The sequence below is a fragment of the Adiantum capillus-veneris genome, chromosome 13 (assembly GCF_014529385.1).
Source record: "Adiantum capillus-veneris isolate H3 chromosome 13, ASM1452938v2, whole genome shotgun sequence".
Taxonomy (NCBI): Eukaryota; Viridiplantae; Streptophyta; class Polypodiopsida; order Polypodiales; family Pteridaceae; genus Adiantum; species Adiantum capillus-veneris.
In genome coordinates this window covers 117,575,446-117,588,003 of record NC_140943.1, presented here as the reverse complement: position 1 = coordinate 117,588,003, position 12,558 = coordinate 117,575,446, and the positions used below count along the sequence as shown (strand labels likewise).

General features: G+C 45.8%; 1 protein-coding gene across 1 annotated transcript in view; it reads right to left on the bottom strand.

Annotated features, from left to right (window-relative positions):
* Nucleotides 1-224: 224 nt before the first annotated feature.
* Nucleotides 225-12,558, bottom strand: part of LOC147444723 (proteasome subunit beta type-6-like) — a 54,293-nt gene continuing 41,959 nt past the window's right edge. Inside the window, exons 3-6 of the mRNA XM_086527267.1 lie at nt 1,274-1,369; nt 1,122-1,195; nt 793-867; nt 225-686 (exon numbers count right to left, since the gene is read on the bottom strand). Coding sequence (XP_086383393.1) covers nt 561-686; nt 793-867; nt 1,122-1,195; nt 1,274-1,369 — 371 coding nt within the window. The 3' untranslated portion in view covers nt 225-560. The remainder of the gene's footprint in view (nt 687-792; nt 868-1,121; nt 1,196-1,273; nt 1,370-12,558) is intronic.

Sequence of the window (12,558 nt, the reverse complement as noted above, 5' to 3'; positions counted from 1 at the left end):
TCGAAATCAAAATTGATCCACATACCTTTCATTTTTGACATACACATAAACCAAATCACCACTTTGGCATCTCATTTGGTGTACATATTAATCGAAACTCCGTCGACCTTGATCACCAAAACCACAACACAAACAGAGCAAGAAAAAAAACATAGAATCCTTTTTCCTGGCTTTCTGCCCGTACGCACGAAGTGACACAACATTTTGTTCTTGTACATATGACCTAAGTGAATGTGATATTTCCTTAATGAATAAATTTCAAGTATGACATGAATAACAACTGATAGGTTCTTAGAAACCTTCCATATGTAGCCAAATCCAACGAATTCTTTCAATATACCCAACAACTGCATAAACGCTTGAAAAGTAATGCATTTTCAGATCAGTGAATCTCCAAAATAGTTCAAAGTCTTGTTTAACGCCCTTCCAATAAAAGCGAGGCAGGTCTTTCTACAAGAGAGCTCAAACTAATCATCTGACACCAACTGTCAGAGTCAGAACCTTGGTTGTATTTCCACTCGGTAAGTTCACGGGTATCTCTTTTTAATTTGTTTGCTTGCTTAAATTCTCATTGGTTCAACTTCTGTGTTCACATCCAGTAGGCTGTTCTGTGGAGGAATCTCCTCATACCAGCGTGGTAGTTTATCGCCAGCAAAAAAGTTTCTCTGCACACCTTCCTCATTTATCTGCACAAGTTTTTTTTTTTTAATAAATCAAAAGACCAACCTCAATCCACACCTTCCGTAGCTCAAGAAAAGGATATGCAGAAATCAAGTAGTTGAAAACCCATACCACAACTGTCCTCACTACACCACCACTTCCGCTATCACGGGCCATGGCCAGCGATACTGCCTTTACAACAAGAGCCTGCACCAGGTCAAAACAAATATCTAAGCAAAATGAAAATCTACAACCCCTTTAGATGTCGAGAAGAGAGCCAAGCAGAGACTTACTGTACAATAAACAGCATCTAGAAATATTGAATAGTCAGTTACAATGATCCAAGCATTTGCAAAAATAGTTAAAACCAAATGCGCATATGCACACACCGCGTTTGTGCGGCATCCTATTATCCCATCCTTATAACAATTCAAAATGAACTCAGAATTGTGATCACTTGCCTCCGCTTCATCCTTGGTCATGCCTTCTCTCCAAGCCTGATCTAAAAATACATAAAGGTAGCTAGAACCAGAACCTTAAAAATAAGAACAAGCAAATGTTAATTAATTGTAAGTTGCAATTCTTATGTAAGCCTCAAATCAAAGAAAAAGACCTCCTGTAGCAAATGGAAGTTTCAAAAATGTGCCACCAAGTGGAATGGCATAGATGCTTCCACCATCGTATTTATCCCACCCACCCACGATTAAACCTGCTTCAAGAAAAGACTGCCAGATACTTCCAATCAGTAAAGCAAAAACACAATGACATATTCACTCTTTTCATGGACATCCAAAGAATGTGGAGAGAGAGAGAGAGAGAGAGAGAGAGAGAGAGAGAGAGAGAGAGATATTAACGTCTACAAAAGGCCAAAAAGACCTATGAGACCAAACTGATTACAATGGTGAGTCTAGTACCAAGTCTGGGTACAAACAAAGAGAAATACAAACTAGAAATTGAGATAGGAGTGCTACTGACCCCTATGGGTGGCTGGTAAGCTGAGCAATGGTATAATGCCACAAAGGTACAAAGTGGGGATAAGTGTCACCATGATACAATATAGCAGTAGCATGAAGCCTATCCTGATCGACACTCTGGGTGTCGTGCTAGAATCCTGTGGATCCTCTACCGCAATCTCCGTCAGTGTTGCGTGGCTCCCCTCCTCAGTCGTGGTCGTCTAGATCTCCCCAACTCTATAGCTCGGTCAATGAGAGTACCACTGGTGTGTGTATGGGTGGGAACCGAGCTCTGTGGTTGTGGTGGCCCCTCTACCTCTGTGGTACTCGGGCTGAAGAAATCTGAGATGCGTCTCTGGGACTGTCTCTGTCTATGCACTCTCAATAGAGAGTCTCTATGTCTCTGTATCTCAAGTAGAAATAATCCGAGACATCTCTGATCCTGATATCTCATGACTCTATCTAACGAGTCAAAACCATCTCTGAATAAACAGTGAAAGCGTCCCCGAATCTCATAATAGACTGTGCAGTGACATAAGAAGTGAAACTCTGTCTCTCGCTCTGCATGGCATAACTGACATATCCTCCTATCTGCTGGTATGCCTCTGAATCTACCTGTCTCAATCCCAAGCTGGTGTGAAGATGTGCGTATCTGGCCTATCATCATAACCCATGAGATAGATGTGTGTCCATGTAGCTGGGCCGTGTGACAAATCCGTCTGTCGTGAGTTGGAGAAGATGCTCTCTATAGAAAGCCCTCTTCGTACCAACTGCCGTGATGGTTCTATCCATGTCCTCCTAGTATCAAGCTGGATAAGATCTTGCCGAATGAGTCTAGTAATCTCCATCCATGTAAGAGCCAAAGATGGTGCATCAAGAGAATACTGGAAAGGGGGCACCCTATCCATGCTGAAACCATGCCTCTGAACCATGAGCTCATCTGTGCATACCAACATGATGCATCTCCCTGTAATGCCAGCTGTCTGGATGACTCAAGAGCAAGCCTAGCATATGTCCCTGGTGGTGTCCCATAAGCTGTGTACAAAATTCAAATAATATTGATATGGTAAGTGCCTCAATCTCCATAGGTGGGCAGCCAGCTCCGCTCGTATGATGTCATGTGGAACTGAGGTCTTGGCTCTAATCAGCCTAGAAATCATAGATACCAAGGGCCTCTCCATATTACTCCATCCAACACTGTCAACAAATGGTCCCCAAACCTGAACCCCGTAGTGCATAACTGAAGCGACCAAAGTGTCGAAGAGCCAGAGCTTTGTTCGAGGTTCCTAGAACTGAACCTGCGAACAAATCCTCTATAAATTGCCTAGGGCTACATAGGCACGAGTCAATCTAGTGTCTGCTGCCACTTTCAGTGTGAACCTCGGTCCACTGAAGACCACCCCAAGATATTTGTATGCATCAGTGTACTCCATACTGTCCTGACCATATGTGAATGTAGGTGCTGATCTCCTGACCCATTGTGGCGTGGTATTAAATACCATGACCTTGGTTTTACCAAGGTTGACAGACAATCCACTATTCCCTGCAAAACTATGCAATGCGTCCAAATGTCTCTGCATACCCTCCGGTGAGTCTGATATCAACACGATATCGTCAGCATATAATAAAAGAGGGATCCATGTCCCTGCAAGCTGAGCACCTCTATCTCCTCCTTTGTCAATATAATCAAAGACCTCATCAACATACATACCAAATAAAGTAGAGGACAATGGGCATCCCTGTTTCACTCCGATAGTGGAGTGAACGTCAGATATTCCCTCTAGTGTGCGTACATGACCCATCATTGAACTGTACAATGCCATAATCCCCCATATTAGTTCTGTGGGTACCACCAATTCCATAAGTCGGCGCATCAATCTAGCCCTCGGTACTGTGCCAAAAGCTTTGCGGAAGTCCAAAAAGCTGCAATATATCCGTCTACCATGTGCTCGACCCTCCTCAATGATAGCTCTGAGTGTAAAGACATGATCCAGTGTGGAGAAACCCCTCCTGAAACCAGCATGTCCAGGTGTCCGTATGCCCATAATCTCTGCCCAACTACTCAGCCTATGCTCAAGGATGGATGCATACAACCGTGCCAATGTGTGTCCTACCATGATAGTACGGTAATTCCTCGGCACTGTGGGGTCTCCTGTCTTGAAGATAGGTACAATAGTAGACAATCTCCAAGACTCAGGAAAGCCCTCGCACATGACACGGTTGAACAACCGTGCAAGCATCTCTGCCAACAAGTCCCCAGCATGTATAATGTGCTTTGCTACCAAACCCTCATGATCCTGTGCCCGTCTGGTCTTCATCCTCTCAATGGCCTCCTTTACCATCTCAGTGGTAAAGAAGGTGCTCGTAGCCGGACATGGCTGTGGTGGATCTCGTAGTGGTGGCTGTCCAGGTACAGTGTATAATGATGTTGCATACTACCCCATATCTCCGTAGAAGTCATCACTGTGGGGGAGACTGCTCATGGAATAGACGCCAAGCCTCTCCTGAATCTCTACTAAGGAAGAGCTGATATAAATCCTGCTCCATCTGGACCAAGAAAGCTCGCTTCTTCCGTCGTACTAGTCGTCGTGTAGCAATACGAGACTGTCCATAGGTGATCACTCCCAATGCAAGCTCCCGTTGGATCTGAGCTCTCCTCTATCGACACTCCTCATCATACCAGCTGTTCTGAGGCATGTGCCCAGAACGACGTCTCTGACCAGGATGAGTGTGTGGGTATGCCTCTGTCACTGCCCCATGTAATGTCACTGTCAACATAGATGTGATCTCCTCCACTGTGTATATTGGCTTTGATGTGCATAAAAGTCTACATATCTCCTCTCCATAGACTGAGTCAGTCTCTGGTGTAAAAGTATAGCGTGGATGTCTACCACCCCGTGAGGCCTGAGATGTATTGTACTCAAAGGAGACTGATAATGTCAAAAGTGCATGATCTACTGCTATCCCAACAGGCCTGGGCCCCACTATAAAATCCTGAATGTGAGAGATAAAGCTCGGATGTATCAGAACATAGTCTATAGTACTGGCCCCATGTCTGTGTGAAAAACAAGTAAAACCTATAGATGATGGGAATGTCGGTAAGCCATTCAGTATGCCTAAACTGTGAGTAGTCTTCATCTCCCTGAGGTATCTCCCATACTCTGTATGCTCTCTGTCGTGTGAGCATCTCTCAAGCCCCATCTCCTCTGGCTCTAGCTCTCTGAGCATCTCCTCTGAGGAGTCATAGAAAACCGTCTGTGAACTGCCTGTACGGGCATTGAAATCCCCCAATAGTATGATGTCTCCATCCCTGGAGAACTCCCAAATATCATCATCAAGTACAGAGTAAGGAGACTGTCCTCTGGGTGAAGCATAAACTGAAGTGCTGGGAGGAAAATAGCATATGGCGATGTACAAGAAACGTCCAGTCTCTGCCCACAGCCTCACCCACATGTATCTGGCCTGATCATCTCTCCGAACTAAATGCAGTAGTGGCTGGAGCTCCTCTCTGAAAAGAACTGCTACACCTCCTGATCCTCTGGTCCCATGCTCAGATCTGGTGCATGTCCGGCACACTGTCTCCCATCCGTATCGAGATACGTGCGGCATCAACTGTCCTGGATCCTGATGAGTCTCTAAGTAGAAAACAATGTCTCTGTCTCTGAAGCTGTCCTCAAAGGCCCCCACATCAAGTCTATACAAACCATTACAAATCCAAACCGCCATCCTGAGTGTGGTCCCATAGGTCTCGCACCGTCATATAGGGCGTCTCTCCATAATGACCACTCTGTTAGGGAATAAAGGCCTAAGTGCCTTGTACTTATTAACTTATAAGTTAAAAGACTTATAAGTGAGGGGGCCCAAGTGTGAATGGCCCCCTAGTCACTTACTCATATACTCAAAGGTCAAGCCCAAATTAGGACTTGCGTGACTTCTCCCAAAATTTCTACGAGCTCTCTCTCCCTCTCACGTTTTCTCTCTGCGTGAGCTTCTTCTGCGCCACTCTTCTCTTCTCCTTCACTCTCATTGCATACGATAGCAAGTGGGCTCTCTCTCCTGCTCCCCCACACATGGTATCAGAGCTTTAGGGTTTCCAAGAGAGCCATTTTCGCAACACAGATCAGAATTCTGTTTTTGCTCGCTGCGGGAAGGATTTTCAACCGTTTTCGATCAACTCTGTCGCGAAGGGATCCTCTCACCGTGTAGAATCGACCTCCGGTGACAGTTTCCCCAAAATTAGGGTTTCAAAAACTGGCGAACAGCAGCCTATTTCTGCTGAAATTGACCAATTTCGGGGTCAATTTGATGCAATTTCATTAGGGCAAGTCTCACAGGTCAATCTTACAGGTGTTTCCACCAACGAGGTTCTGAAAATTCAGCAAAACAGGTGTTTACAGGTCTGATTTTTGCCCTAAAACAGGGAATTTCAGCAAGCAAATGATGTATACACCCTGTGGAAACCTTTGGTAAGGGTTTGGCAGTGAATGTACGCCGTTTTGGGGTGATTTCGCGTGAAATTTGCTCGCTGTTTTTCTGTAACAGCAAGCTGTTTTTTCCCCGATTGCGTACATTTGGGCGTGTTTAGGTCGGCAAAACAGGGTTTCAGTGTGTGCAATCACTCAGAATGGCTTCTAGCAGTGAAAGTGGCAATTTGTTGCACATTCGCAAGCTTGAAGGTGCCCATAACTTTGCTATATGGAAGAAGCAATGTTATAATGTGATGTTGCAGAAGAAACAGGCGAAACCTATTAAGTTACAGGGTGTGAAACCGGTTGATATGGAGGTTGAAGAATGGGAAGAAGTGGACGAGTTGGCTCGCTCCACGATCATGCTTTCGGTGTCTGACAATTTACTCTTCAATGTAGAGAATGAGCAGACAGCATGGGGCATGTGGAAGCGTTTAGACGAGTTGTATGCACAGCAGAGTACTGCCAGTAAAGTGTATTGGCTTAAGAAGCTTATGGATCTCCGCATGAAGGAGGGCACGCACATGTCAGTACACCTCAATGAATTCAATTCTATTTTCAGCCAACTAACAGAGCTAAAATTCACGATTGATGAGGAGTTCAAAGCTACTTTTCTGCTATGCACATTGCCCGAGAGTTGGGATGTATTCCGGACGGCTCTTAGTAATTCAAGTGCGTCACTTAAGTATGCAGATGTAGAGAGTTCTCTCTTGATGGAAGAGATGAACAGGAAGAACACCACAGGTGGGTCTTCTAATGCATTGCACTTGAGAGGAAGGTCTCAACAGAGGGAGAAATCTGACAGTAAGGATAGGGCACGCAGCAAATCTCGTAGGAAAGATGTTGTGTGTCATCATTGTGGAAAGAAAGGGCATTATAAACGGGAATGCTATGAGTGGAAGAAAGAGAAGAACAAGGGTGCTGAACCTGATGCAAAGGACAAGGGAAATGCCAAGAAGAGCACTGTGTTGATTGAGGAAATCAATGTTGCTAGTAGTTGTGACAGTGACAGCAGCACTGATGTACTCAATGCCTCTTCTGTGGATGCACATACCCTTGCTATGGGTTCTGATGTGGACATGCATACTTGGATTCTTGATTCAGGTGCCTCCTTTCATGTAACACCTCATAGGGATTGGTTTACACAGTACTCAGGTGAGGTGCAGGGCACTGTTTATTTGGGAGACAACTATGCATGTGACATTGCAGGTATTGGCAGTGTCCAGTTTTCCTTTGCTGATGGTATGACTTTTGTTTTGCACAAAGTGCGCCATGTGCCACAACTCAAGAAGAGTTTGATTAGTACAGGGCAGCTAGATGATGCAGGCTATCACACCACTTTTGGTGATAGCAAGTGGAAAATTTGTAAAGGGGCCCGGATTGTAGCCAAGGGTTGTAAATCGGACACTTTGTATCCTTTGCATGTATCTAGTGTGCGTGACCATGTTGTCGCCGTAACCGAGCAGCCAAGTGTTTCTTTGTAGCATGGCCGGTTGGGACACATGAGTAAAAGAGGAATGGAAACTCTGTCTCGTTGTGGTTATTTGCCGTGTTTGAGGTATGCTGATTTTTCTCATTGTGAGCACTGTATTTATGGTAAGCACAGTCAAACACCGCACAAAAGGTCTCTTTCTTTGAAGTCTGACAGGTTAGACTTAGTGCATTCCGATGTATGTGAAATGCCACAGTTGTCCTTAGGGGGAAAGAAATATTTTGTCTCGTTTATCGATGATGCTACACGTAAGGTGTGGGTGTATCCAATACGTGCTAAAAGCGATGTTTTGGATACTTTCAAGAAGTTTCTTGCGTTTGTTGAGAATCAAACTGACAAGAAGCTTAGGTCTTTGCGCTCATGTTGGAAATAGGGTTGCAGAGAAACACACAGAGCTTGGAGAAGACGAAGGAAGCTCAAGGCACACAATAGAGAGTGTATTACTTAGTGTGCAATGGAAAAAATAGATAGCCCTAGAGTGATGGGCGTATATACAATGCACGGGGGAAAAAACCTCCTAAAGAGGGAAAAAATGCCCCAGCGGTCCTAGTGTGTTCACACACATCACTACCACATGTATATGGTAACAAATCCCCCCTGGAGTGATGCGGTGAACGAGAGCTGGCACATGAGTAAAGGGAAGTGCCATGCCCTGAGGACAGGATCAGTCCACAAAGGGGAGTAAGCCCAAAGCTTTGCGGAAAGCTTCAAGCTTCTCACGAGACAATGCCTTTGTGAAAAGATCTGCAAGGTTGTCCTGTGTTGGCACATAAGCCAAGCTGATCTCTCCTGCTGAGAGCCTTTCCCTGACATAGTGGTAATGCACCTCAATGTGCTTTGTGCGAGCATGAAAAACTGGGTTCCTCGCAACTGCCAATGCGCTCTGACTGTCAGTGAAGATAGTGTTGGCAGTGTCCTGTCCAACACCCAAGTCAGCCATAAGGCGTCTGAGCCATACACACTCAACCGTAGCTGTGAAGACTGCCCTGTACTCAGCCTCACAACTCGAAGTGGCCACAGTAGGTTGCTTCTTGCTCAACCATGATATACATGAACTGCCAAGCATGAAACAAAAACCACTTGTGGACACTCGCGTGTCAAAACAACCAGCCCAATCTGAGTCCGAAAAAGCATGTAAGTCTGGCGGCAATGATCCCCCCTTGGGATAAAACAAGCCAAGATGTAAAGTGCCACTAAGGTAGCGGAAAATCCTCTTGACAGCCTGCCAATGCTTAGACCCTGGGCTATGCATAAATCTGCTGACCTGCTGTCACCAGCGTGTGACTACTATCTATCCTTTTTGTTGATTTCTTTCTTATTATCTATTTACTTTCACTTTTTGGAAACACCCCTCGGGAAATCTAACTGCCCTGCATTGCATAGCTAGTGTGGAACTGTCCAGAGGGAGTCCAGGCCTGAGGGCAAGAGAGCACTAAGGTTGGACAAGGACTATGGTTAGCCAAGTGGGGTCATTGACTAGCCAAAGTGGAATCCTTTGCTACAGAGGCTACATTTCAGTTTTGGATGTGGCCACAGTGTACAAAGAGGGTCGGATGACCTAGAAAGATATAATGGCAGCATCTCCTAAAATTTAGGGAACTGCTATTTTGGGACCTGAAAATGTCTTCGCGTCATTACGTGCAGTTTGACATGGGGATCATTTTGTTACTCTGTGGCCAAGTCAACAGAGGCTGCAGGTGAGATATTTTTAGACCCGAGGGTCTAAAGCGGGAAAATGCACAAATGAGTGACACTTGGCACTCTGAGGCCAGTTTACTACTTATAGAGAAGGCAAAAACGTGATTTATAGCTGGGAGGCTCATTTTGCAAGTCTCTGTCACAGGTTAAGAGCTATGGAGTGCTTGCTTTCCCTCTTATGCACAGTGCGGTGCCAGGAGTGATGCCCTGCACGCTACGCACTGCCCTCTCTCTCCCCTTTGGCAGTATGTTATGCCCCTCTAGTGGGCTTTTCATTTGACCAATGTACAGTTGTGTGGGTTCATGCGCGATTGCCGAGGCAAGAGCCTCTTGCACAGGTACTGGATTAGCTAGCGGCTAATCCCCCCGCAGGTACAGGTGAATTCGGAGAGGTTTCACGCCAGAAATCTCGTCCGATTCAAAGGGCAAGTAGCCCTACAGGTGCGGGAGCTCGAGGACTTGCTAGGGATGCGACCGGCACGCGAAACGGAGCCCGAAACAGTGAATTACAGCCTGCTGTGTATTTTTGCAGGTTTAGGGTTTTGGCCCTAAACGGACCCTAATACCCCCAGGAGGTTCGGGGACGCAAGGGGACCGCTGTACAGGCGATCTGGCGCATTTTCAGGGCTGAAAACAGAGAATTCAGCGTGCTGCAGATTCTCGCCAGGTTTTGCAAAGTGCCCGTAGGCGTCGGGAAAGTCAGTCAATGCGTGGGAATACTGACCGTGAAGGGTTCTAGTACAGTTATGCTGCCGAAATCAGGCTGGAACAGTGGAAATTCAGCCGAGTTTGTGCGGGGCAGCTTGTAGGGAACCACAGCGTTTATTCCCTCTTTTGAACAATAAAGAAATACCGAAAGGGGCGCCTAAGTTAGGGGCCAATCTGGTGTCCGTCTACTCATACAGGTGCAATCTAGCAGCCTGTATCCCTCTCCCCTTTGTTGTGTCTTGAAAGTACAGGTAAAATAGACGACTAATAATGGGTGAAAGCTAAATCAAGGTTTAAAGTAAAGTCTACCGCCCTTTTTGGATTGAACAGGCCGGTTTCATGGTTCCATCGACGGGATTAAATCACTTTTTTCCATAGAAGTGAGCCTTGGTCAGTTTTCGGCTTGAAGACACAGGGGATCATAGACCAGACACAGGGAATTGTAATTATGGCTGACAGACCAGATGATGTGACTGAAGAGGTTTCCTCTTCACAGGGTCAACAGACACATGAAGTGGGTGAGTCCTCAAGACCACCACAGACTGATGATGATATATTCAGGACCCAGTTGGTTACTGCTGTGGCTATGTTCACACAAGTAATGCAGAATCCGAGGTTTTTAGCCTTTCTGCAACCTCCTGTTCCGTCTCAGCAAGTTGGGTCACTGGATCATATTCAAAAGCCTGTTAAGGCTCGAACACAGGTGATTCATACCGCACAGTCAATGGAAACACCTGTACACTTGACGGAGAACATGCAGTCTCCACAACGTATGCCTAAGGTGCAAGAACAGGTGGCTGAGATGCCAGTTTTTCAAGCTGTACCAATTCAGCCCGCCACCTTTCAGCAGCCTATAGCTGGTTCTAATGGGCAGGGAAGCAACTTACAGGCTATGCAACAGGTCTTCCCACCACCTTCAGTACACCCTGGCTATTTTGGAGGTGGATCCGTATTCCAAAGCATGGCTGGTCATGCACCTGGAAATCAGTTTTATACGCCAGGAACAGTGTTTGCGGGTGCTCAAACGATGATGCCTAACCCCATGTATGGTGTCACAGGCATGCTACCAGGGTTTCAAAACACTCAGGGACAATTCGGGATGCCACACGCAAATTTTGGTATGGCTGGAATTACAAATCAGCAGCCAAATATGGCATTTCCAGGTCAAGTTAATAGCGGCCAAGGAACACAGATGAACCCTAATAGTGTTCCCATGTTTCAGTCACTTCCATATGACAATTTAACGCCGCTGGAGAGGCCAACTCCGTACAAAGAAGGTGGCAAAGGAGTGTCATTCACGACCTTTACAGGGTTTGATGACAGGAAGAAGGCTCTTTCATTCCTCCAGCAGTTTGATAAGGCCTATGCAGGGGGAAACTTTACAGAGGCTTCAAAGGTCCGCAAGGCAGCCACTTTCTTGACAGGGAATGCGGGACAATAGTGGACAACTTTATTGCTTCAAGGGCAAGCTCCGTCCACATGGATTTACTTTAAGCAGATCTTTGCAGCAGCATGGTTATCTGATGATTTCGAAGCAGATGTCATGACAGAATGGCACCAGCTAAATGCTGCCACTTGCAGAAATCTGGATGATTACAATCGGAAGTTTTGGAAAGCTCTACTTCCAGTAACTTCCTATAGGTTTGTGCCATTGACAGAACAGATTGAAAAATACTGTTGTGGCCTACCTAAAGGATTGAGAAAGTACTGTACGAAGACAAAAGTCACTACTTTGACGCAGCTCATCGAGGTAGCAAACACTGGCAATGGTTTGCTCAAGGGAGAAGATTGTGAATTTAACACTGGCGTCAAGGCAGGATCAGGCAAGAAAAATTCAGCCAAGAAGCACGTTCCCAATGAGGCTCCTAAAGGGACTCAGGAGTCGGCCAACACAGGGAAAGACAAAGCTACGGCTGAATCAGAAAAAGGACCAGCAAAGAAATGGAAAAGACGTTTTCCTCGCAAGTCAGAAGAGCAAAAGAAGGTCCTGAGGACAGAGAACAAATGCTTTATATGTGAGCAGCCTGGCCACATTGCTTACAACTGTCCTACAAAGAAAAGGCCAGCTGATTCTGAAGACAAGGAAGACAAGAAAGGAAAGAAGCCCATGGCTGGTCTAGTGCCAGATATGGTGGGCGACAAGCCAAATTCAGATGCAAGTGAGCTTTGCAGAGCATGGGGAAAGGTTAGGGATCAAACAGTGCTTATCTTCTTTGATCCAGGTGCCAAAGCCAACTTTATTTCCCCAGAATTGGCTTCAAAGTTGGGAATCAGACCTGAAGAGATGGGGTATACAGCAGAGGCAGGTTTGGCATGTCCTGGCCATACAGAGGCTGTGACACCCATCATTGGAAAGTTGCCTCTACATATCCAGTCCTATGTAGATGCTGAAGAATTTTACATCATGCCACTGGACGGATGTGATGTGTTGTTAGGTATTCCTTGGTTGTTTCGTGTACAGGGAATCATGGATGCCTACAACAAAAAGATCACTGTACAGAGCAGGGGAAAGACTCACATTCTGGATGTAAAGCTTAAAGGGGAGTCTATTCCTACTGTATCAGCTTCTGCTATTACTTCT